This window comes from Chinchilla lanigera, unplaced genomic scaffold, assembly GCF_000276665.1.
Source record: "Chinchilla lanigera isolate Chin_1 unplaced genomic scaffold, ChiLan1.0 scaffold00009, whole genome shotgun sequence".
Lineage (NCBI taxonomy): Eukaryota > Metazoa > Chordata > Mammalia > Rodentia > Chinchillidae > Chinchilla > Chinchilla lanigera.
Window position 1 is genome coordinate 44,846 of NW_004955410.1, and position 26,156 is coordinate 71,001.

The 26,156-nt window shown below is 46.4% G+C and overlaps 1 protein-coding gene across 1 annotated transcript in view; it reads left to right on the forward strand.

Moving 5' to 3' along the window:
- The first annotated feature begins 2,175 nt into the window (after positions 1–2,175).
- Positions 2,176–26,156, forward strand: part of Kiaa1324l (KIAA1324-like ortholog) — a 51,035-nt gene continuing 27,054 nt past the window's right edge. Inside the window, exons 1-12 of the mRNA XM_005377188.2 lie at positions 2,176–2,402; positions 4,833–4,919; positions 6,907–7,012; positions 7,976–8,128; positions 8,621–8,709; positions 13,759–13,939; positions 14,468–14,596; positions 14,805–14,895; positions 15,498–15,600; positions 17,733–17,870; positions 19,275–19,538; positions 20,164–20,337. Coding sequence (XP_005377245.1) covers positions 2,214–2,402; positions 4,833–4,919; positions 6,907–7,012; positions 7,976–8,128; positions 8,621–8,709; positions 13,759–13,939; positions 14,468–14,596; positions 14,805–14,895; positions 15,498–15,600; positions 17,733–17,870; positions 19,275–19,538; positions 20,164–20,337 — 1,704 coding nt within the window. The 5' untranslated portion in view covers positions 2,176–2,213. The remainder of the gene's footprint in view (positions 2,403–4,832; positions 4,920–6,906; positions 7,013–7,975; positions 8,129–8,620; positions 8,710–13,758; positions 13,940–14,467; positions 14,597–14,804; positions 14,896–15,497; positions 15,601–17,732; positions 17,871–19,274; positions 19,539–20,163; positions 20,338–26,156) is intronic.

Here is a 26,156-nt window from a genome sequence, read left to right on the forward strand (position 1 = left end):
TTCTCTCTCAGTTCTCTCAGTTCTCTCTCAGTTCTCCCTCAGTTCTCTCAGTTCTCTCAGTTCTCCCTCAGTTCTCTCAGTTCTCTGTCAGTTCTCTCAGTTTTCTCAGTTCTCTCAGTTCTCTCAGTTCTCTCTCAGTTCTCTCAGTTCTCCCTCAGTTCTCTCTCAGTTCTCCCTCAGTTCTCCCTCAGTTCTCTCAGTTCTCCCTCAGTTCTCTCAGTTCTCCCTCAGTTCTCTCAGTTCTCTCAGTTCTCCCTCAGTTCTCTCTCAGTTCTCTCAGTTCTCTCTCAGTTCTCTCAGTTCTCTCTCAGTTCTCTCAGTTCTCTCAGTTCTCTGTCAGTTCTCTCAGTTCTCTGTCAGTTCTCTCAGTTCTCTGTCAGTTCTCTCAGTTCTCTCTCAGTTCTCTCTCAGTTCTCCCTCAGTTCTCTCAGTTCTCCCTCAGTTCTCTTAGTTCTCTCTCAGTTCTCCCTCAGTTCTCTCAGTTCGCTCTCAGTTCTCTCTCAGTTCTCTCAGTTCTCTCAGTTCTCTCTCAGTTCTCTCAGTGCCCTCTCATTTCTCTCAGTGCCCTCTCAGTTCCCTCAGTTCTCTCCCAGTGCCCTCTCAGAGCCCTCAGTGCCCTCTCAATGCCCTCAGTTCTCTCTCAGTTGTCTCAGTGCCCGCTGAGTTCTCTGAGTGCCCTCTCAGAGCTCAGTGTTCTGCCAGTCCTTTCTGTGCATCATGAATCTCACAGGCATGCACAGTACCCGAGCCATAGCCGTGTGACCGCCCACTGACTCTGTGGTGTAAATAACCGTTGCTGAGCGTCAGTCGCTAGTGGAACGGGTGGGACTGTGGTCTTTGGTCTGGTGGACTGCAGATGTTGATGTGATTTCCTTTTGTACCGGGAGTAAGTGATTCATCAAGGAAATTCAGTGATGAGCAGAAGTCTACATGGTATAATTTTCTCAAGGTGAATCTTTGATTTTGCTGCTTTTCTTCCTTTCTTTCTTTTTCCTACCCACCTGACCTCATGTTCTCCTTTTTTTCATTGGTTGGGCCATATAGCAGATTTCATCATGGAGCTAAAAGAGTTCTTTGTATGTTATGAATGCGAGTACTTGTGTACAACATGTACTTTTACTATATATACACACGAGTGTGTCCATGTGTGTGACATTTCCTCCAGATTTGTGGTTTGGCCTTTTGCCCTCCCTCCCCTCCTTTCCCCATCCCCTCCTCTCCTCTCCTTTTTCCTCCCTCCTTTCCACAGTACTTGGGATTAAACAGAGGGCCCTCTTACCAAACTGCATCCCAGTCCTTTTTTGAAATTATTCTAATTCTGAGACAGGATCTCACTGAGTCACCAAGTTGCCACCTCTGCTCAATCGTGACCTTCCTGCTCCAGCCCCCAGAGTGCTGGGATTATAGGTGTGCACCACTGTGCCACCTATTTATTTTAAGGATGTTCTTTGGTAATCAGACATTTACACCTTAAAAATATAATTCACCAATTCTTTTCTATCATGGCTAGTGTTTTTTATATTTTAGCATATCTTTGCTACTCCTAGATTGTAAAGGCTAGAAGTGGCAATCTGTATTCTGACTGTAGTGTAGAGACATTGCCTTTTGCATAATGTGAAACTCTGTACCAGTATTGGTATATTTACTCCCTTATCTTTGTGATATTGTCATATATTTAAAAACATATCATAAACCCTGCAGTGTGATGATACTGCTTTTTAAATAATTGATTGTTTAAGAACTAACCTTAACAAGATTTAGGAACTTAAAAGAAACCAATTCCATCATTCACAAGAATTTCAATTCTTATGACCCATGACTTGCTGAAGAACCTATGAGATGAAAAAGCATAACTTTATATGTTGATCTCCTTACCATTGTTGTACTGTCTTGTTTTCCATATATTTGCAGTGTGTGTGCACAGGTATGTGTGTATTTATAAATAAAATGTGGATGGTATTTCAGAGAACAATTTTACTCAAGGCTGTAGGGGTCACCTTTTTGGTCATCAAATTTTTGATAAAAAATAGCAATTTCATAGCAAATCGATCACAGAGCCTTACAAAATTAAGAAGTCAGGTGCCATAAAAAATAGGCGTTTTCTCAGTGATGGAAGTCACTTTTGAGGTGCTGGAGCCTGGTCTCTCTGGCGATGCGCCACTGTGGAGCTGCTGTGAATCTGCTTCAGCGCTGTGACCAGTGGTGGACTCTGGATGCTGGGACACTGCATAAACCCTGCCTGGTGTTTCCACAGCTCTTCCTGGACCCCTCGCGGAAACTACATTGAGTCAAATCGAGATGACTGCACAGTGTCGCTGATCTACGCTGTGCACCTGAAGAAGTCCGGCTACATCTTCTTTGAGTACCAGTACGTGGACAACAACATCTTCTTTGAGTTCTTTGTAAGGCTTTTCATATTCTTGATGTTCTTTTTTTTTTTCTTTCTTAAGTTTATTGTTATAATTTGGATATATGTAATGATCATATTCATCATAGAGAATTTCTTTTTAAGGACATTGATATAAATTTCCCTTAGTGCATCATTCCATTACACTTTATGCCTCAGTTTGATATTAAGATGAGTTAATTTTTCTGTAGTATTTGTCTTCTAGTTGTCCACATTTTTTCTTTGCACGCTTGCCTGGGGCTACACCCGTTGGATGGTCATTAGGTTTAGCCTGTGTGTGACTAGTACTTTCCCCAAGATTCATTTTAAATTCATTTTTTCATGGCTGTAAATGTCATTTTGTTAAAAATACTTTTGCTGGGCCAGGGATATAGCTCTGAGCACAAGTGACTGCCTGACAAGTGCAAGGTCATGAGTTTGATTTCCGGTACCAAAAAAAAAAAATACTTTCGCTAATTTTAGTTCTTATTTGAAATATTTTTTTCTTAGCAATTTCAAAGAGAAGATTTTTTTTACCAACTAGAATTATTTAAGTGTACTCATTTATTTCAGTTATTTCAAGAGTAGAAGTGGCTGTATGCTTCTCTTTCTGTGAATTTCATAAAGTTTAAAAAATCAGGGATAGTTGTTACTCCTGGTCTAATTAAATAGCATATAGCGCAATACAAGGCACAATAACAGACCCACAGAATAACCACTAAATTATTCCATGTAAGCTGTACTAAGTTGAGCAAATATTTATCGTGGCAGTGACTTCAAGGCTTGTGTTTTCAGATTGATTTCTTACAGTAAACAATGTGTTGTGACTGCCCTCGGTAGTAGCGGTACTAAGAATGTCTACATCAAAAGTTTAGTGCCAAGGGGCATTTTCCATAAGAATACGCGCCTTAGATTTGAAGCTCGGAGACTCTGGGTCTGGCCCCCACTTGTGATGGCTGGCTTGTGTGACTGAGCCATGAAGCCACACTTCCGTTCCTGGCATTCGTTGCCTCTGTTCAGGAGCCTTGGGAAGGTGTCTCAAGGAGCCTCTTAGCAGTAATAGCCTTTGATGAGTTTAAGCAACATGTAATCACATTTACTTTTTAAGCTACATTTTATTTGCATAATCCTTCTCAGAATGAATGATTCTCTAGTTCCTGGGACATTTCAACAGTGTCATTAAAATTAAAGTAGCAAGCCGGCTGCTAGCTGATGGTTGGAATGAGTATTTAGCTTTGTGTTGCCCAATAGTCCCTGAGCGCGGACTGTCAAGTGCTCTTGAGCTAATGTTTGTTTCATTCCTTCCTCCTAAGGGCGCCTCGTTCTTCCGGCTGTGGTCTGGAAAGGGCTGGTGAATTCTACTCCTCCTTTTGTTGACATTTTGTAGGCTGCAATTGCTGACTGGGGGGCGGTGCGCAGCACTTTAGAGTTGCTGTCCTAATGGTTAACAGAAGGGAGACCTGTGAAGGCTGGGAGATGTGGTTGTGCTTTGAGAATTAAAAGTGAGCATTGTTAGTTTAAAGCAATATTTAATTTCAAAGCTATGTGGACTTTTATTCTTCCACACCATTTTTCTTACATGGTGGAACTGAAACCTAGAGAGAGTAAGGGCTTGGCCCGAGATACGCCTGCTTCTGTTTCAGAATGGGTCGTGGGTCATGGGCCCCGGTCTCCGGAATGACGAGGGTGGCCGTTCCTGTGTCTCAGGATCTCAGAATGTCTGGGCTCAGCGGTAGAAAAGCTGTCAGCTTACAGCGAGATGGTTGCTTGGGATCTCTAACTCCTGTGAGAGACACCATCTTCGACCACCCCTCAGATGTGTACAGGGCCCATGTCGTCCTTCAGGTGGCCCAACACTGACACTAAAATGGTCATTGTACTTGGAATAGAAATTGGACACAAACTGAGCTCCAGTGAATATCCTCAGAAGAGATCTAGAAAAGTAGCATCCTAACCCCTTGGCATCTTGGAAGAGTTATTGGGAAATTAGAAGGTGTTTGACACTCAAGATATCTGTAGTCATTGGAAATAGCACTTTGATTTTGGCCACCGTTGCTCACCTACACATCTGAGTTAAGTCCTCAGGAATTGGAGCAAAGCCCACTTTATTAACTCAAAAGTCTGCCACAAAGATAAAAATCACCCATGTTTATTTTTATACTGTGGGACTTGCGTGGTGAACGCAAGCCATTAGAACATGTAGGTAAGGTGGGTGGTTTCCACAGTGACTTTGGTGGTAGCTGCCACCTCTTTCTCCGTAACGGGCTTCTCTGTTATGAGATGGTTTGCTTGGGATCGCTCACTCATGTGCGGTTGTCACTGGTGCTGAGGTCTAGGTGTGTACATTGGTTGGGACATGGAAAGGCAGCCTTGCAGCTGAGCTGGTGCAGAGGTTGAGGAGCACTCATTTCACAGCTTCACTGGGAGCCTTGTGTTTGACCCGCAGATTCAGAACGATCAGTGCCAGGAGATGGACTCCAGCACCGACAAGTGGGTGAAGCTCACGGACAGCGGACAGTGGGGCTCTCATTCTGTGAGTCCATTTCTCCTTCCTTCACCACCACCCCATTCTCCTTTCTCTTCCTGACATTTTCTAAGCATGCATTGTAAGAGGAGGGCATAATTTTCTATTAATTAAGAGTATCTCCATTTAAAGAAGTTGTCCCTAAGTTTCATGAGCTCAGATTCCTATTTGTCGTTTATTTTTCTAACCTTGTCGTTCCCTGAGATTCCCTGCCCTTTCCCTTCCCACCACACTCTGACTTCCTCCCTTGTGGTACTAAAGGAAAGAAGGCTGGTCGAGTGGACACACAGGCTCCCACAGCTCGTGTGTGTGGGTTTCCAGATGGGCCCGTCCCAGGGGCTAGAACCAGGGGCTCTTGTCACTGGGAGGCCCTTGGAATTCTTTTCGTACAACTTTCTCTGCAGTGTCCACGAGTGATTTGCAAGCTCGGTTTTCTTGAGTCCTGTGTGGCCTCATTGTTGGCAGGCTCGATTCTGATGCAGTTCACCTGTTTGGAGCCCTGACATTTGCCACCCATTGGTCAAGACCCTGCCTCTCTGGTCACGTCGAATGCAGCAGCTGTGTGCGTCTTCACAGGGTATCTCCCTCCACCAGAGATGGGATTGTCAGATAGTGGGACCCTGGGAGCTGTTGTTAGTCAAATCGTTGTTCCTCTGGAGGAAGACGTGGATTTAAAACCCAGCTCTGCCTCACGGTTGTGTTTCTCTAGGTTACTGCATTAATCTTTCCGCAGCTATGTTTTTCATCTCAGAGATGGAGCGATCTTGCAGGTTGGGTGGGATGATATCTGGGCGGGGCCCAGTGTGGTGCCTGCAGGGCAGACTGAGTTCTGGTCGGATGGATGAAGCTGTCCCTGCCTCTGTGCTTGGAGCAGAGTGGAGAGTGCACTGGACCCTGTCAGAGGTCTTGTTTTCAACTGTGTGCTTCAGATTGATGTCAGCACCACTGAGGATCCGCTCACCTAGGCCCGAGTTGGGTGGGTGCCCACAGACACGCAGTCTTCACCTGAGAAGACTCCGTGACGGGGAAGTGCCAGGTGCACCACTTGTCCAGCTCTCTCGCGGTGCAGTTGGGCAGGCTTTAACTTTTACAGCTTAGTTTGACCAGGCAGAGCCTGCGCAGAGTAAGGTGCAAAGGAGAAGGCAAGGAGTTCATAAGATCCACTCGCTGCATCAGGATGAATCAGTTGGAGTTATGAATGGAAGAGTGCTCCCCTGCTGGACAGGGCTGGACATGGCATCTTGCGAGTCCTAGAGTCGGAGGCTGAAGTCGAGTGATGGTGGGAACAGTGCCAGGTTCTCGTGTTGCTGCTGGATGGATTTTAAGAGGAGCCGTGTTAGCAGTGAAGGGCTTGACTCCGGATGCTTTACAGAGAGACAGGACCTGTGTGGCTCACATTTTAGAAGCTCAGGGCCTGGCTGCAGCACAGGGCCTGTCTGGGGAAGGACTGGTGGGCAGTGAGAGCCATCGCTGGTGACCTGCTGCACACAGAGGCGCAGGGGCTTCGGGAGCTCGCTGTATCCACAGGACTGAGTCATCTTCCTCGGGCAGGGCTCCCGCCAGCCCCACCTCTTAACCCCACCAGGCCAGAAGCAGCCTCGCCGGCCACGCTTCCTGGGAACCACATCCCAGCTGCAGCAGGGACGTCCTGGTCAGGAACACGCAGAGGAGCAGAGCTTGGCACCCTGTGACAGGAGGCCCTTCCAGCACACAGCGGGACTTCCCGCAAGGGGCTCGAATCATTTCGTCTGTTTGCTCAGACTTAAAGGCTTCCCTTCCTCCTTTCTTACTCCATTGTGTGGATTGGCAGACTGCTTTTTGTGGAAACGTTACATTCAGCACAGCTTTGGTCAGAATTAACAGGAGACATAAATGTCTTGGTTCTAAATCAGTGATTTTTCATTATAATGCACAGGAAAATTGATAGGAGAATAGCTGTTGGGCGCAGCTGGAAGCAGAAGGCTTCCTCAGCACGTTCTTGCGTGTCTGTCCCCAGGTGAAGCTGAAGTCAGGCACAAACATCCTCTACTGGAGAACCACGGGCATCCTGATGGGCTCCAAGGCGGTCAAGCCCGTGCTGGTGAAGAACATCACCATCGAAGGTCAGCAGGCGTGTTAGGAGCCAGTCCCCCGTCCAGATGATGCTGGAGACATTTTTAGAGTGTGGCTCGCCTCACTCAAAGGGTTAGAGGATAGGAAATAACACACGAGGAATCCTGCAGGTAGAGAGACCCTGGCTTTATTTCCAGCAGGTTAATCGTTTATTTTTCTTTTCCTTATACCCTTGAACTGAATTATTTAATCTGTATAAAGAAGTAAGTGTGGTGGTAATTTTAGACGTCTTAAAGTAAAAGTTTCTGTGTTCGTAGTGGCCTGTTTTACATTTGTGAAATGTCTGTGGTGCCAGGCATCAGCTTGGTCTGCGAGTTGACACCTGGTTACCCCCGTACCCTAAATACCAGCACAGAGCCCTGGGCTTCTGCTCCTCTGCACCCTGACTGCAGAGTCCTTTCTGGCCCAGGGTGGCAGCCCATCACCTCTGGCTGGGTTCATCCTCAGAGGTGCTTTTAACTAAAGTAGTGGTTCTTTGTTAAAGCTTGCTTCTATCTTAGTATGTTCTGAGAGCTTATTCCTGCCATGTTAGTGGATTAGTTAAGGGACATCTGCTGGCCAGAGCTGGAATTAGAAGCCAGGGTGCAAGTCATTTCTGGGGTCTCTTAGGGCAGGGGACTTGGGAACTCAGGAGAGAGAGGGAACTCGTGGTGGGAAGCCCGTGGGAATGGAGTATGGATAGACCTGTGGGACCTGTGGCATTCCACGCATTAGTTCGTGGAGTCTCTGGTAACTTAGGTGGTCGCTTTACCTCCCCCGCATCCTGTGTTAAGTGTTTGCTGGCTGTCATGTTTCATGCCATATGTACCTGTTGCTTGCACATGACAAATCCTCTTAGTACTCTATTATCAGAGTGAAGGGTTTGTCCTGTGACGTGTCTCTCTCGCTCCGTGGAGGTAAGTTGCTTCCTGACACGGGTTCCCCTTGCACGCCCTCTTTCCGTGTGCACACAGGGGTGGCTTACACCTCCGAATGCTTCCCCTGCAAGCCTGGCACGTTCAGCAACAAGCCAGGCTCCTTCAGCTGCCAGGTGTGCCCCAGGAACACCTACTCGGAGAAGGGAGCCACGGAGTGTGTGCGCTGTGACGAGGACTCCCAGTTTTCAGGTGGGTGGCGCACCGGCTCACAAGTCAGGAGCGGGTGACTACGTGGTGGTCCCCGGAGTGCCGGGGAAGCATGGCCTGGGTCATCCCTTCCTGTGCGGCCCCTGCCGACGGTGGTTTTCCTCCGGTCCGTGCCCCACGAGTAACTGCTCTGCGTACGTTCTGTCAGCATAACACTTCCCACTTCTAGGCAACTTGTTGGCATAGAGATGTTCTTAGAAAGTATTCATTTTTTTTCCAAATTTCCAGTGTTTGCTGCTCATGGAAGAAATCTCATGTTTTCTGGGTAAAACTATGATATGCTCCTGGAAACACTTACTGTTGCGGGGAGAATAGACATGTAGGCCTTTGTTTTCTCTGGGAAGAGCTAGTTCTACCTAAATTGCTCTGGTTAGTTTTTTTTACTTTGTGGTTTGCGTTTTGGTTTTGATTTTTGCCCTTTCCTTGAGCTGCAGAGGCAATGGCCAGTTTCTGAGATGCTGTTTTGCGTTGCAGAGGAAGGGTCCAGCAAGTGTATGGAACGTCCTCCCTGTACCACAAAGGACTACTTCCAGATCCACACGGCCTGCGACGCGGAAGGCAAGGTATGCGCGGCGCTCGACTGCATCCTGTCTGCCTGATCCCTGCCCCGTCCGCGCACACTCTGAGTGCTCATGGAGGACCTTGTTCATGACACGTGTGTGCAGGACACAGGAGATCTGAAGCTCGGGTGTTGAAGCTGCTGTCCTGGCTTTGACTTCCAGATCTGCTGCTTATTTGCTCTGTTGGCAAATTATTTCATGTCTGTAAGCCTTTGCTTTTCCGTCTGTGCAGTGGGTTGACATTGGCATGGTGAGGCTGCTGTGAGAATATATGAGACTCAGCGTGCAGCACCCAGCCTGGTGCTGGGTACAGCGGGAGTGCTCCATTAGTTACTGCTGTGTTTCTGTCAGTTTTCCAGAAGTAATAGCATCAGGCAGAGCACAGCTTTAGAGTTCGTACTGCAACTCAGAGGATGGAGATAACTTGTCACTTTGTCTAGTTCCTCAGGTTCTACGCATAGAAGTTGTGCAGCCTAAGCTAGTTCAGTTATTACAGATTGCTGTGTAAGTGCATTAGAAGATGTGTCACAGTTACAACGCAAATGACATCTAGCCAGAGGAAAGATGAGTGCATGGGCCCTGTGGTCAGCCTGCCTTTCTCTTAATGAAGGAGTTTGTCTGTACTGGCCTGTGTCACTGCAGAATATCTGAAGTTAAAGTGTCTCACTGCATTCCTGATGTGCTTGCACCTTGGAAGTAATGACATTTGAAACTCAGTTTGGAAATTAGTAAAGTTAGAATTTAACTCTGCATCATTGGGTTCTAATCTATATTTTGATTATATGTGATTTTAGTCATAAAAAATATTCATTTGAATCCTTATGACCAAGTACATTCTAGTTTAAAGTAGTGAGCAGTTTCAGTGATAAGAAGTGCCACTGTTACCTGCAGTAAGAAAAGCAACTCAAAGTAACAGCTGTTAGCTGACAAGGAGTTGTAAAGTAAGGTCTCGGCCTGACAATAATGACCCACCAAGGGTGCTTTACTTAGGAGATATGTGTGGGGGGATCGCTAATTTGGTTTAAGAGTAATTTGGTAGTTTTTAGCTGAACATTTTTCAACTAATTTCTCCTTATTAGTAAGAAAGAAAAAACTAAATTTAGTTTATTCTATGTGATAATAATTAATTCAGCATTTCTGAGGCTTAAATGAATGAGATCCAATACACAAAAGTATTTTATGTGAGCGAATATGAAAGTACACAAAAGCTGCATGACGTTATGTCAGTACACCTATGTAGGTGCACACACGTTTGTGTTCAGTTCAGTACTTGAGGTTTAAACATGAACACAGCCATGATGGGTGATACAGGGCAAGCCCTTCTCCTGCCCGTCCTACCTCCTTCCCTTCATCCCTTCCTTTTTTTCTCTTCCTTTTTGACTTTTTCCTTCAGTGTGCCGAAAGCTGGGATGACAGGCATGTGCTACCGTGCCCCAGCTTGGGCAAGTGCTTTTCAAGAGAGTATGTGATTTAACATTGGAAGAATGTTCGGTAAAACTTCTCATGATCTCCCCATGAACAGTACGGCAGGCTGTGGGCTGATGGTGGGATTAAGCGGGTACCTGGCAGATCGAAGCCCCGCATCTAAGATGTTTGCTTACGTAGCTGGATATGAGGCAGGAGTGTGGTACCTTGGATTTGCCCTAAGAATATAGACATAACAAGTTATACATATCCTAACACATACAACGAGGAACATGAACTAAGTACCTTACTTTCAAAACCTTTGACTCCATGAAGACTCTAGGAAAACACCAAATTGTGGGTTCATGAGGCGGGCGAGAAGGACGCCGTGGAGACGCACAGGGACTCCTGTGCACTGTGCCACGGGGCCCAAATTAGCAAAACCAACATCAATCTGTGTGAATGTCTCAGAGAAGCATTTAGAAAAGAAAATATTCACTTGCAAAAAAAGATTTCTAAGGGATCCAAGATTTAGATTTGTCTTACCAAATGGAAAGAAGCAGCAGATGTTCAAAGGCATGAGGAGGCTGCCCCAGAATGTAGAAATGCTAAGTTTGCACCTGAGCTGTTGGGGGGGCGGCAAGTCTTTTTGGGGGGCTCTTTTTGAAAGGGTTTCACTATGTAGTTCAGGCTTGCCTTGAACTCACTTTGTAGTCCAGTGGCCTCAAACTTGCAGCAATCCTCCTGCCTCAGCCTCCAGAGTGCTAGGATTTCTGGCATGCATCACTGTGCCCAGCAAGCAAGTCTTAAAGGTGGTCTCAGGTTAGCTTGCTGGGGTCAAGGGGGTGTGGTCATTTCTGCTTGGTAGTTAGCAACTTGCAGAAAGGCTTGAGACTTTTATGTACTTTGGACACTAGACCTAGGCAGAGGTGCATGCGCATATGGGAGTGTGTGTTCCAGGTGGGAAGTGGTGGGCGTCCCTTGCTTTGTGAGCCACATGTGTCCTTTCAGTGGTGGCTGAGCATGGTGACAGTTTTGCTTCCATGCTTGAGACAATTATGAAATTGTGTGTTAAAGTAAATATAAGACAAGTTTTCAGAAGCTGGACAAGAACCCTGACTCAAACCAGTGTGAAACAGGACCAGGTGGAGGGGCTCCCATGCCTGGGAAGCTGTAGCAGCAGGCTGGCTGTCAACTCTCTTGCTCCTCCGGTCTGGGGTTCTTTGGTTTCATTTCCTTTCTGGACACTGACCTGAGACGACATCACCCAAGCCATCATCCTCAGGCTTTCGTTCCAGGAGCGCTGACCTGTGTTTCAGGCTGGGACCTGGGAAGGTCAGGGCTTGGGGGCTGAGGCCTGAGCAGAGTGGCCGGCGCGCCCGTGAAGGCAGATGGGATTTAGCGCTGATGAACCGCAGCAGCCCGCGAAGCCTTCAGCACTTGCGCAGTGACGGTTGCAGGAAGACACCGGGCCGCGGGGAACAAATCCAGCCTCAGAAGTTGTCTGAATGTCGTCTTCCTCGCCTTGAATTTTATTTGGTCTGAGAATCGGCTTCCACTTGTTTCCAGCGCGTTGTTTTCCCAGTGACCGGGTCAAACCCAGGGCTTGCACGTGCCATGCAGCACTTGCCGCTGAGCCCCTCCAGACCCTCTGTGTGTGGTTTTCCTGCTGAACATAAGTACCTTTTGTAAGTAGCATAAATAGCTCCTTTGTGATCTTAATGCAAATGTAGTAAATTTGACTCTGCTAGAGTTTTGGTTTCATAAAAACCATTCCATGATTGTGTCTCAGCTTGGCCCAGAATGAGCTGATGGTTGGCATTTCACCTGCTATGCAAGCCATTTGGAGCGAAGTTTCATAAATATTGATTATTGTGTTTCCCAGGCAGCTATAGGAAAGCACCTGTCCCCATGAGAAAGACACAGAGCCAGTCTGCTGCATGAGCGAGAGGCTCTGTGTGAACACAACTTCCACTGCAGAGCCTTTGAAACGTAGCTTCCACACACGTCTGTGTTTAAAGGTGTTTGTTCTGCATTTCCTGATCCCACTTGTTTGTTCCTATTGGAAGTCATGTGGCTAGATGGCTTCGCAAAGTGGATTTTTGTATTTTACTGTTTTTTGTCCTTTCCAAACTGATTCTCCTCCACTGGTGCTACTTCACGACTTACTCAGTGTGCCTGACTTTGGGCAGGTGCCTTCTCGGCCCTGCTCAGGGTCTTCCACACTTACGACTGTGATGATTAGCATATGTGCCTCCCCAGGTGTGAGGAGATTGTGGTGGTGCTGGTGGCAGCGCTGACCTGTGTTCCGCCTGGAAGTCAGCTGTTCCAAGAACGTAGGAGAAGGTCACGCCTTTATCAATGCCAGAATAACTTGGGAAATTTGGGTGTTGGCTAGACACTGAAACTTGTGTTCTATACTTGTTAAATCAGAATTTTAACAGTCAACTCCCCAAATAATCACTGTTGCATTAGTTTAGGTCCTCTGACCTCTGTATTGCCTTTCTATATGCAATTTGGGGTTTGCCCGATGGATGGAGTATCTGGTAAATTTCTCGCTGCGCAGGATCCCCGGCTCACAGAACAGCAGAGCTGGAGCAGTGCCTCATGACATAAGCCATAGCAGCAGTGTGGAGAAGGCCGCTATAAAAACAAGAATGCTGTTTATAATTCTGTTGAGACTTCTACCTTTAAGGCATTTCTTGACACCCTGCCTCATGTGAGGTAATCTACTCTTCACTGTCCTTGAGATAAAGTTGAGTGCATTTACCACACGTGAGTCTCTACCAACTGGAAACCGGCGTACTGAATCCCCTTAACTTGGTTCTCTGGCTTCTGTAGTAGACTTCCTCTTGCAGGAGTTGCCTAAAAGTCAAATACTTTCAACAGGTTACATGTCTAATGAAAGGAACACTTAGTCTCTTTAAAAAGTTAGGTTGTGTTATGAAAGTTTGCTTTTTGGTTTGTACCGGAATACCTTCTTTTTTCCTCATGGAACATGGCAATTTTGTTTTAACCCTTTCCATAGTTCAGATTTCAAGTGAGAATAACTAATTTGGTAACACTTATGGGGGTTGCTCTCTGCTTTTTTCTGTGCGGGGTGCGTGCACATGGGGGAGGGGGAGGACTGGGGTTCCAGGGCATCCTGCAGGCAGAGCGGTGGCTCAGGTTCTGGAACCCTCAGAGCGCAGCAAGTCTCACGTCAGGGTCTGGAGAAAGACCCGGAGAGAGCACGCCAGTGTTGATGGACTGTTAGGCACGAAGGTCTTGTATCTGGAAAGAAAACCTTTTGCTTCTGTGGTGACTGTGTGCAAGGCACGGTGGTATGTGCCGGGCAGAGAAACGGCGAGGTGTGGAGTTTCAGATGAGGAAGGTTAAGTCGGGGTGTGAGTGGATGATGGACCGGAGGGGATGGGCAGTGACCACGCCATCTGCTTTAAAGGGGTCTCCTGAGGAGGAGCCTGCTGTCCACGTGAGTGAGGGTACCGTTAGCTACATTTGTTTGCAAGGTGATTTTGTCAGTGCTGTTTTAGACCCTCTGCAGCTGACCCCTCTTCTGCCACTGCATTCACATTTACTATGCTGCCAGCTTTCCATCCTTGTTATGAGCATGTTATGTGACTTGCCTGCTTGATTTGCTTTTTCCAGACACAGATAATGTACAAGTGGATAGAGCCCAAAATCTGCAGGGAGGACCTCACAGATGCTATTCGACTGCCCCCTTCTGGAGAGAAGAAGGATTGTCCTCCATGCAACCCCGGATTCTACAATAATGGATCGTCTTCTTGTCACCCCTGCCCTCTCGGGACGTATTCAGATGGCACAAAGGGTAGGTCGGGTGTCCCTGGCTACCTGTGTGTTACAGCAGAGCAAGACAGTTTGCTTGGGCTGCAGGGGCCGTGTTCTAAACAGTTCTTGTGGAAGAACTCTTTAAAAGATAACTTTCTTCTTGAGGCTGAAGAAGAGTTGAGAGGTAGGTGAGTGAAATTGTGAGACCATGTGGCCTGTTGAGGCGTGAGGACAGCTATTTTAATGTCATTTTGTATACCACTGTTTTCAGGCAAAGCACTTGCCTTTAGATATCGGTGAGGAAGATTTACATTTCACTTGAAATATGTAAGGATAAGCCATCCTTTTCCAGTATGTTGAGTGTGTGCACGTCTGCCGCAAATAAGCAAAAGATGCCAAATACACCCACACGTACATGCCCAGAAGTTCCTTCACGATTGCTTTTGAGGCACTTACTAATTCCAAGGGAACTGGTGTCTGGCCCACGCCCGTGTGCTGCGTGTGTGGGGAGCAGAGGAGGCAGTGTCCAGATGCGGTCACGCAGGTCTGCGGCCCTTGTCTTGTGCAGAGTGCAGACCCTGTCCTGCGGGAACGGAGCCAGCCCTGGGGTTTGAGTACAAGTGGTGGAACGTCCTCCCCAGTAACATGAAGACCTCCTGCTTCAACGTGGGCAACTCAAAGTGTGACAGGATGAACGGTGAGCGCGGAGCTGCCGCCGAGGGCTCCTGTCCTTCGGGGCTTGGGGCTGTGTGCCCTGTACACTGCATGGAAGGCTGCAGTTACTGTGGAGTGTGTCCAACTTTGCATGTCAATCTTAGTTCTGCATATTACTTTTACTTGATTTAGAGGGATTTTTGGAAATCACTGATGGCAGTTTTACTGATAAAAATGGCTCTTACTTCCAGGTTGGGAGGTGGCTGGAGATCATATCCAGAGTGGAGCTGGAGGCTCCGACAATGACTACCTGATCCTAAACCTGCACGTCCCGGGATTTAAGTAAGGAAAACCAATTCTGATTCTTTTCTGTAAGAATCTTTGTTTCTGCTTCCCACAGAAATAGATGAAGTGGGACTGGCCTTACAGAATGTATTAATGTTACAGTGTACTTATGATGAGCAGTCACAGTGATATATTTAAGAATAGCTGTAAAATCTGTGACTGGGAGACTATCACGCTGTTTGTTCCTTAGATTAAGCTGGAGATTTTCAGCATTCAAAGCTGTAATAACCACAGCTCCTGTTTGCTAATGAGGAGTCTCAGTCTAGGATGATAGCAGGATTTGTTTTTTCCCAGCTCTGTTTATAAAGCAGTGTGTTGTACACTGGTAAATCTTGCTTTGCCTCAGTGCCCCATGTTCACGTTCCCCAGTGAGAGTTTGTTCCTGCTCCGGGGTCCACAGTAGCCTCTGCTTGGGAGGGCTGTGTAGACCGCACACTGGAGGGTGTGGAGGGCAGTGCTCTGGGAAGGACGGGTCCTGGACCGGAGAGGAGGACGGGTGGGGGAGAGGGGGGCGTGGCTTTCAGTTTAGCAGAAAGTGGCTTCACATTGTCTCCAGTGGTATTTGGGTCATAAATACCGCAATGTAATCTGTCACACAGGCCTCCGACGTCTCTGACAGGAGCCACAGGCTCGGAGCTGGGCAGGATAGCGTTTGTCTTCGAGATGCTCTGTTCCGCCGACTGTGTCCTGTACTTCATGGTGGTGAGTGGAGAGCGGCTTCCCGAGGCAGATTTCGGAGTCTGCGTTCTCTTTCAAGTGTGGTTTATTTATGCACGTGGAGGCAGGAGTCCCATCTCTTGCTATCCTTAGGGCTTTCTAAAAACATTTTACAGAATGTCTGTAGAAGTCACTAAGAATGGTGCAGAAAGGGGAGAAAGCAGGCATTCGCTTGTGTAGAGAAGTAAGCGAGGGTGCTTGTGAGCGATGGAGGCCAGGGAATATCAGTGTGTAGGATTCAGCAGGAAGAAGTGAAATTCTGCTCTAATAAGCGTTCTTCGATTTAAGCTGCCAGGGGGAGAAATGAATTAATGAGTGAAGGCAGAAGATAGTGGAAGTAGAGAGGAAGCCAGGACACTCTTGCTTGTGAAGTTTCATGCACTTAGACAAAGGACTTCATGCATCTATGATTTTGCCATTTTTTCTGGACTCGATGTAGACACCAGTTTCTTGCTTGAGAAGAGTAGCATTTCTCGGCTCGCGGGACCTCTCGTGTGTTTTAGAGGATCGCTGGCTAAGATTCTAACTTGCCCGCCCCCAGTGACTTCATGCGCTTGCTTGTTTTCCTGGTGACCCTCTAGGAGCTCTTCGGCAGCCCATTTCCAGTTGGTCCATAGCGCCCCGGGGTGTGTGAAGATGTAAACCTTTCCCCTGTGCTTGCTGACAGTGTGAGTGAGGCAGACTGTTTTCTTCTGAAAACGGTGCTGACTTTGTAGTGATGGAAGAAGCTCCTGGATTGTCTTCGCTACATCTGTCGATGGCATCACACGGGTCTTCAGTTCTCCCAGCTGTGTCCCCTATTTCATCTGTAGGGTCCAACCCAGGGCCCTTGCTGGGATTCAGGCTCCTAGCGCCGCAGTTGGACCACTCAGTAATCCCCGCTCCTCTCGTCTCCACCCTCATCGGCTGCTGTCAGCACTGTCCCGTAAACATAAACACCACCCACGCTTTCCGGGCGGTGACTTCTCGGTGCCTGCAGCAGTGATTCTCGGGGTCGCTGCCCAGCAGCACCAGCACCCTGGCTCTAACTGTGTGTCAGAAATGCACATTGCAGGGTCCCCTCCTGTCTTCCGGGGTGGGGTGGGTGCAGCAGTCTGGGTTTCAGAAAGCCTTGTGTGTGACTCTGATAGCTTGGGAACTGGCAGCCCGGGGACACACGCGATCTCCTTCGCATGATCCCCTACAGCGCCCTCCGCGCTTCCCCGGCGTCTGTGAGCGCAGCTGTGTGGGCTGCTCCCACCGTCCCGTGAGTGCACGTGTGGATACGCACTCTGCCCTTGGCCTCTCCCAGCCCTGCATGCTGAGCTGGGTCCCTCCATTCACTCTTCTTCCTGCACTCCCATTTGTGCTTCTAGGGCCGCTCCAGCTTCATTTCTGCTGGGAGGCTCGCTCATTCCTTTAAGTGGAATTAGCCACTTCCTCCCGTATGCTCCCTAGGCCCCTTGGGAAAACAGTCCCACCTCCACCAGGTAAATACGTTTGCCTTGCTTGACTGGGCAATCTCCAGGGCAGGGGCCGCGTGCTACTCACCTTAACAAACCAATCCCAGAGTTTTGCTTCCTGTAGGAGAATTTTCTTTACACTGGAGCTTTGGAGATACCAAATTAACTAACGTAAAATGCTTTGGATATGAAGGAGTGCGTAAAATACCATTTTTGTCTAGCCTGCCTTCAGGTGAGCCTGTAGAATCCAAGTACAATTCAGGGGGTTTTAGGATTTCTGTACAGGAGCTGTCTACCCAACTTGGAAGGAGAGAGATGAAAATGGAGAGCTTTCCCATTTGATAAGGATGCTGGAAGCACTCTGTGAGGAGTTTGAGGTCTTATATCTTTCCTTGTTGGCGTGTATTCCAAGCTAGAGTCGCACATACAACACACAAGCAAACAAAACCTAACCCTCAAACGTGCCCCACTTTGGGGACCCTTCCGGATTGTCCTGACCCTGTGGCTCATCCGTGGCAGCACGGAGATGAGGTGCCCGTGTGGGCAGACGGAGCCTGAGGGGTGGAGGGTTCCCTGCACTGTGGGTTAACGTGAAGAACCACGAGCACGTATGTGTAATGTGAGCACATGTATGTCAGTACTGAGTTGGCGCTTTGTATTTTCTCACTGTTTTAGGATATTAATAGAAAAAGTACCAATGTGGTGGAATCATGGGGTGGAACCAAAGAAAAACAAGCTTACACTCACCTCATCTTCAAGAATGCCACATTCACGTTCACGTGGGCCTTCCAGAGGACCAACCAGGGCCAGGATGTAAGTGCCAGGCGGCGTCTCTTCTGCACGCACGGCCAGGGTGCCCTTGTGCAGCGGTGTGCAGAGCGACTGCGGGAAGAGGCAGCGCTGTGCTGCTGTGTAGGCATCCGGTTATGTGGGGAATTGCGGTGTGACGGTGTATTTTGTACTTCTTGAAGTAAGAATGTGCGAAATGGAATCACATAGTGTAAGTTTGAATTATTATAAATTCTGAACAAATATAGTAGCTTAAATCTTCAAAGAAAATTAATTTTGTAGTTATCTGAAATTTTGCTTCAAAGCTTTCTGAGCCTGGAAAGTTTGGTAGCTCTCCTCCTCTTTGGCCGGATGATCTGGCTTTTTCCGGAGCCATGTGTGGAACTGAATGTCGTACTGTTTCACGGTGGTAGTGTCTGCTTTGGAGACATGTATGTAGATGCGATGGGGCAGACGCACGGTGCAGGAGTCCTTCCTCGCCTTCCCCGGTCGAACAGCGCGGGCCCTCCCCTGGGTTAATCCCGCCAGATGCCGCAGTAGTAGCAGGACTGGTTCTGTGGTCTCCACAGACGGACCTCCAAGATGAGAGCAAGGCAAGTCCTGTGTGCGGAAGTGGCCTTCACGAGTGGGGCCGTGCAGCGCATTGTCGTTCTTCCCCTCGGGCTTGCGGGGAACCCTGGAGTTCATCTGACTCCACTTCCTCTGGAGGGTTCTGACCCCACCTTGTGGGCGTGCACGCGGATGCAGCCCTGCCCCGCTTGCCTGCCTTTTATTTTTGCCTAGGTAGGAAGCATCAGGTGGTCTGGGTAAAGCGTGCTTAGACAAGGCTGCCCACTGCTGGATGAAAGCTGGCCTTGTCTGGCTCTGTCACAGGAAGGAGAAATACAGCAAGAGCAGGATCCTGCTTCCCATCCCACACCTGTAGTCGAAGTCAGTGCGCTGACCAGCGCAAGGGCGAGAGTGGAGGAGGCTCAGGCTGGGGTGTGGTCGCCAGTGGCCCAGGGCAGGGTTTGAGTGAGGAACCCAGGTCCTAGACCTCCAGGACCCCCTAATCCCTGGGTGCCAGGCTGCTCCACCCTGCCATTCTGTCAGCACAGGAGGGCACCGTTAGATCTAGACTTGGACCTGAGCAACAGTGATGCAGACCGGGTCGTCCCTCTGTCAAAGAGCAGCGTTCTCCCGGTGTAAACGTGCTGAGTTTATACCGTGTACGACAAGCTCATGGCGACTGTGGCATTACTGTGGAAGAGTTTTATGTCAAGATTTAAGGGTTTTTTTTTTTTCTTTAAAGAAGAATCCAGTAGGATTGGATCAGTTATAAACTTCCTGGTCCGAACCTTGCTTAGTCATTTGGTGGCATCAGCGTGGAGCCAGTCTGTTGTGCCCTGGAGCCCCGGCAGGAGTCACCCCTTTCTGCTCTCTCTCTAGAACAGACGGTTCATCAAGGATGTGGTGAAGATCTATTCCATCACAGCCACTAACGCAGTCGATGGGGTGGCGTCTTCCTGCCGCGCCTGTGCCCTGGGCTCTGAGCAGTCGGGCTCATCGTGTGTCCCCTGCCCCCCAGGCCACTACATTGAGAAAGAAGCCAACCAGTGCCAAGAGTGTCCGCCCGACACCCGCCTGTCCACCCACCAGGTCTACGGCAAGGAGGCGTGCATTCCCTGTGGACCTGGGAGCAAGAGCAGCCAGGTGAGCAGCTGCGTGGCGTCACCCCACAGCAGCGAGCTTTATGGGGAGACTCGAGGATCCCCACAAGCTGTGGAGCTGCGATGTATTCTGAAAAACAAACATCCTTTCAATTCCCTGTATTGTTTCTCCTTCCCTTACATTTATTGAGCACTGAATATGTGCTATGAAAATGCAAATCACCATGGACATAAAGATACATGTAGTAAGACATGCACTCAAATATAGTTTTCCAACAATAATAAAACTGATTTCTTGGGCATTGTTATGCACAGCAAGCAAACACTACTGTGGGCTGGCTGTAGGGGTTATTTGGGAAGCCCTGGGGATAATTTACGATGTTTTAAAGACAAAGATTAATGTTATATTAGGGTGAAGGAGGAAGTAGTTTTGTTGTGTTCCTTAAAATACCTTTCTGTAAGAAACTAACTTACTAAAAGATCTGCATCCTCTGAGCTTTTCCTAGAGAAATCTAGAGTTTAGAGCTTATACTAACATGGTAACATAGAACTAAAATTACAGAAGTGCCTATTTTATAGCTAGAACTTTTGGGAGACATGTTCCAGCAGGAGTTCATGCCTTTTTCCTGCAATATTGTTTCTGTGTGTTTCTTCATTGTCAAACAAAGGACCATTCAGTTTGCTACAGTGACTGCTTCTTCTCCCACGAAAGAGAAAACCAGAGCTTGCACTATGACTTCAGCAACCTCAGCAGCGTAGGCTCGCTAATGAACGGCCCAAGCTTCACCTCCAAAGGGACAAAGTACTTCCACTTCTTCAACATCAGCCTGTGTGGACACGAGGTGAGTTCTGGCTGGCCAGCGGAGGGGCAGCTCATTCCCTGTGAGGGTGGACCAGGACCGCTGCTGTGTGAACTGATACAAACCCTGGGTGCCTCCGTCAGGGTGGCAGTGCTGTCTCCCCAGCCAGCCTCGTCGGGATCCCAGGCACCCAGAGGTGCTCGGTCGGAGCCACAGCGTCTGTGCCCTGAGGACTTGCAGTCCCTGTCCTGTGAAAGTGGGTCAGGCCTGTCCATCCTACCGAGGTTTTCAGGCAAGCAGTTGTGGTTTGAGAAAGTCTTACTGTTGCTTTTTGTGTTAGTCACGGCTCTCCAGAGAGAGGAGAAATTGACAGGAGAGAGAATTTATTAAGGGACTTGGCAAGGGTGGTTTTGGAGGCTCAGGCGTCCAGGCAGGATGTCCCTAGGCTGGAGACGGCCCTGGGTGTCATCGTGTGCCTCAGTGCTGGTCTGAATGCCCGAGGACCGACCAGGGAAGTCCCTAGGCTGGAGACGGCCCTGGGTGTCATCGTGTGCCTCAGTGCTGGTCTGAATGCCCGAGGACCGACCAGGGAAGTCCCTAGGCTGGAGACGGCCCTGGGTGTCATCGTGTGCCTCAGTGCTGGTCTGAATGCCCGAGGACCGACCAGGGAAGTCAGTGGTGTGATTCCCAGTGAGGCTGAAGGCCTGAGAACCCAGGCAGCTGCTGGTGTAAGTCCTGGAGTGCGGACGAGGCCAGAGAGCCCGGAGCTGCAGGGCCCAGCCAGGCGGAGGAGAGACCTTCACTCTGCCTTGGTCACTCCGGGCCGCAGCTACCTGGCTGGTGCACGCTCACGGTGTGGGCTGGTCTCCCCCTCATCCACCACCAGATGCACCCATCTCCTTCGGAAATGTCACAGATGCCCAGGGTCACTGCCCGCCGCTGTCCAGACAGCTACCGATCCATTCAGGCTGACGCCAGAGTCAACCATCACACTCATGTAGTCAGCTTGGGTTTAAGAGGAAAAGGACTTCAAGAGGAAGTTGGCACAAAGTGAAAAGGAGGAATACAGGGCCAAACATCAGTTGATAGGGAGCCTTTGCTCATCAGAAATAGGATTTTTCCTCTGTGGGAAGGAGCGGAACCTTCACTGGTACCATTAGTGGGTGACTTTGAGGATCCTGTATCCGTATGTTTGTGGGCATCTGAGGTCAGGATTGGGAAGAATTTATCTGCATATACCGTCAAGATAGGTGGAAAACCAGAAGGCCTTTCCTCCACATCTCTTCCATATTAACTCCTATCAGTGTCTTCCCTAAGACATCCTGTGACAGACTTCTTCAAGGGCAGTGAAAAGAGACCTGATGGTGGCAGAAGTTTTCAAATAAAAGTGTGGTATGCATTTCATGCTCCTGACCTTACAGATGATCCCGCATGTACTAAACCAACTGGCCGCACCGTCCACTCGATAAGCAAACACATGATAAGAGCAGAAATGCCTCAGCTCATGAATGTTTCTGTTTGCAAGTGTTAGCAGAACATTGCTTCTGGTTGCAAACTCCTATGGGGTGACAAACCCATCTTCCCCACACAAACACAAATGCAGCCGTCCTCCCCAGATCATAAACTGAGGTGTCAGAGTAGCTGCTCTGTGACAGGGTAAGGCAGTGACTGAGATGGATCCCGTTATCTATCCTACTTTTCAGTCTTCCCATTCTCCTCTTCTCTCATTCATTTCATTTTAGTCTGTTATTGTCTCTTTATTGCCTCACTGTTTCTCTCTGCTATTTTCTATTATTTCTTCTGGACTTCACCAGTGTATGTTAAGTTTAGGAAGAATGTACTGCACCAGTATTGTGGGAGAAGGTCTGGCGGAGGGGGGAAATTGATAGGTGAAACCCAAGTTGCATTCAGAAAGAGAAATCTCAAATTACAGTAGTCTGTGCACACTGCCTCAAGATAAGTAAAATATGTTTGCAGTTTCATTTTTACATGTCTTTGTAGATGTTATGGTGCAAGCTGTAGTTCTTTGCAGTGCGGCAATATAGGTAGACATACTCTATTTATTTTGAACAGAAAAAAATAACAAAACAGTTTCAAAACAGTGTGATAGGAGAGTAACAATAATTAATACATTGCATATTGTTATTTTCAGAGTAGTTGTTCAGAATAAAAGATATAGGCATGAAATATTGTCCAAAGGAGTATTAGCACAAAACCTTCTTTTCAGTGAACTAAGAAAAACTAGTTGTATAACTATGTTACCTATCATGTGTGTGTGTGTGTGTATGTATTTCTTTTTCCTTCCTTCCTTTTCCCCTACTCCCATCATAATTTTTTTCTTTTGAACAATTTCTTCCTTAGTCACAATATCTCTTGTACATTTTAGATCTTATTTACTCTTTCAGTTTTTCACATTAATGAGACAATGTGTTTACAAATGTGGGTCTGATTTATTTCACTTGTGAGAATGGTTGCAAGTTGCATCTATTTACCTATAAAAGTTGCAAGTTTACCTTCTTTATGGCTGAGTAGTATTCCATTATATAAAAACCCCCCACAACTTTCTTATCCATTCCTCGGCTCATGGACATTTGGGTTGTTTCCAAGATTTAGCTATTACAAATTGTGCTGCTATAAGCATGAGTGCACATGTGTTGCTGTGGTATGAGGTTTTAAATTATTCTGGGAAGATGCCCAGTAGGGGACTAGCTGGGTCAAAGGGGGGCCTCTAATCCTAGTTTTGTGTGGAATTTCCAGACTGATTTCCACAGTGGTGTACACTCCCACCAACAGAGGAGAAGAGTTCCTTTCTCCCCACAGCCCCTCCAGCATTTGCTGTTGGTTGAATTCTTGATGATAGCCATTCTTTCTGGGGGCAGATGGAATCTCAGTATTATTTTAATTTGCATCTCCTGAATGACCAGTGATGTTGAACATTTTTTATATATTTATTTGCCATTTGTATTTCTTCATCTGAGAAATGTGTATTCATCTCAGATGCCCATTTTTGGATTGGTTCTTTGAATTTTGGGGTCCTGATTTTTTTCAATTCTTTGTATGTTCTAGATATAAGTCCTTTGCCTGATGGACAGCTGGCTATAATTTTCTCCAACTCTGTGGGTTGTTCTTTCCCTTTGTTAGTGATTCCTTTTGTTGTGCAGAAGCTTTTTAATAAGGTGAGATCCCATTTGTTGATTCTTTGTAGTATTTCCTTTGCAGTCTGGGTTTTGTTCATGAAGTCTCTGCCTACACATGTGTCTTCAAGATTTCTACCTATTTTGTCTTCCAGTATATTTAGTATTTCTTTTAATATTAGATCTTTGATCAATTTTGACTTTAGTGCATGGTGATAGACATGGGTCTAGTTTTAGTCTTTGGCATGTGGCAAGCTAGTTTTGCCAGCTCCATTTATTAAAGAGACTATTTTCCAGTGAACATGTTTGGCTCCTTCGTCAAAGATAAGTGTGTTTGAAGTTGCATCTGCATCTTCTATTCTGTTCCACTGATCTTCAGGTTTGATTTTTTTGCCAATACCATGTTGATTTTATCACATTAGCGTTGTAGTATAATTTCCAATCAGGGATTGTGATGCCCTCTGATTTTCCCTTGTTGCCCAGAATTGCTTTCATTGTTCTAGGTCTTTTCTGGTTCTAAATGAATTTTAGGAATGTTTTCTTTAGTTCTGTGAGGTCTGCTAATGGTATTTTCATTGAAATTGAATTAAATCTGTGTAACAGTTTTGGGAGTATGGCCATTTTCACTATGTTGGTTCTTCCTATCCACGAGCAAGGAGTAGCTTTTGATTTTCTGATATATTCTTTGAGCTCCTTTTCAGAGTACTGTTGTTTTCAATGTGTAGATCTTTTACTTCTTTTGTTAGAGTGACTCCTAAGCATTTAATTTTTTTTTTTTTGGATGCTATGGTAAAGGGGGTGGTCTCCCTAATTTCTCTCTCTCTGAGTTTGTTGCTTGTGTACAGGAATGCTATTGATTTTTGAGTGTTGACTTTGTATCTAGCAACTGAATTGATTATTGAATCTACAAGTGTTTTGGTGGAGCTTTTAGGGTCTTCTACATAAAGTACCATGTCATCTTCACATAATAATTTAACTTCTTCCTTTCCTATCCTTATTCCTTTTATGTCTTTCTCTTGTCTAATTGCTTTGGTTAATGTTTCCAGAACTATATTGAATAGGAGTGGTGATAGTGGACATCCTCGTCTTGTTCCTGATTTTAGAATGAAATCTTTCAGTTTTTGACCATTTAATATGGTGTTAGCTGTTGGTTTGTCATAGATGGCTTTTATCAGATTAAGACAAAGACTCTCTATTCCAATTTTCTGTAGGATTTTTATCATGAATGGCTGTGGGACTTTGTCAAATACTTTCTCTGCATCTATTGAGAAGATCATATGATTTTTGTCTTTTGTTCTGTTAATATGGTATATTATATGTATAGATTTGCATATGTTGAACCATCCCTGCATCCCTGGGATGAATCCCACTTGGTCATGGTGTGTAATCTTCTTAATGATTTGCTGCATTCTCTTTGCCAGTGTCTTATTGAGTATTTTTGTGCCTTTGTTCATTAAGGAGAATGTGACCCATTGGTTGTTCAGAAGGGTGTTGTTTAATTTCCATGTGTTTATGTAGTTTTTTGTCACTTCTTTTGTCACTGATTTCCAGTTTCACTGTGCTATAGTCAGATAGTATGCATAGAATGATCTCAGTTCCTCTACATTTGCTTAAATGTGTTTTGTGGGCTAATATGTGGTCTGTTTTTGAGAAAGTCCTGTGTGCAGCTGAGAAGAACGTGTATTCTGATATTTTGATGTGGCATGCTCCATAGACATCTGTTGAGTCCATTTGTTCACGGGCTTGGTTTAATTCTAATATTTGTTGGTTTTTTTGTCTAGTTGATTTGTTTGTGAGAGTTGGGTATTAAGGTCCTACACTACAATTGTGTTAGTGCTTATTTGATTTTTCATGTCTGTTAATATTTGTTTTATGTAATTGGGTAAACCTGTATTTGATTCCTAAATATTTAAGATTGTTATCTCTTCTTCTTGGAGTTTTCCCTTAACAAGTATGTAGTGACTTTGTTTTTCTCTTTTGATTAGTTTTGGCTTAAAGTTTGCATATTCTGCAATTAGAATAGCTGCCCCTGATTTTTTCTAGGTTCCTGTGTCACGGAGGTTTATTTTCCATCCTTTGACTTTTAGTTTGTAATTTTCTTTTTGGGTTAAATGCATCTCTTGGATGAAGCATATCATTGGATCTTGCTTCTTGATCCATTCTGCCAGTCTGTTTCTTTTGTTTGGTGAGTTGAGACCATGTACATTAATAATTATAACTGATATGTGTTGACTTTTCTTTTTTTATGTTGTTTTCCTGTTGTTTGTTCCCTGTTTAATTTTTCATGTTGTTTTTCCTCTGTGTAATTGTTCACCCTGCCTGGCGGCTTCTTTCTAGCGGTGTTCATGTGTTTGTGGTCTTTACTATGTCCTTCAGAGCATTCTGTACAGCTAGTTTGGTGGTCATAAATTTCTTCAGTTGTTATCTTATTTCCCCATCAATTTTGAAAGACAGTTTTATGGAATACATCATTTTGAAGATTGTCTTTCTTTAGGGTTTGAAATACCTCACTCTAAGCTCTCCTTGATTTGAGGGTTTGTACTGAGAAATCTGCTGTGATCCTGATGGGCTTTCCTTTATTGGTGATTTGTTTCTTTTCTCTAGCTGCTTTTAATATTTTACTTTTGTGCTGAATTTCTGCAGTGTTGATTATTATATGCTTTTATGTAGATTTATTTTGGTCTTGGCTATTTGAAGTTCTATATGCTTCATTTATTATTTTTTTTT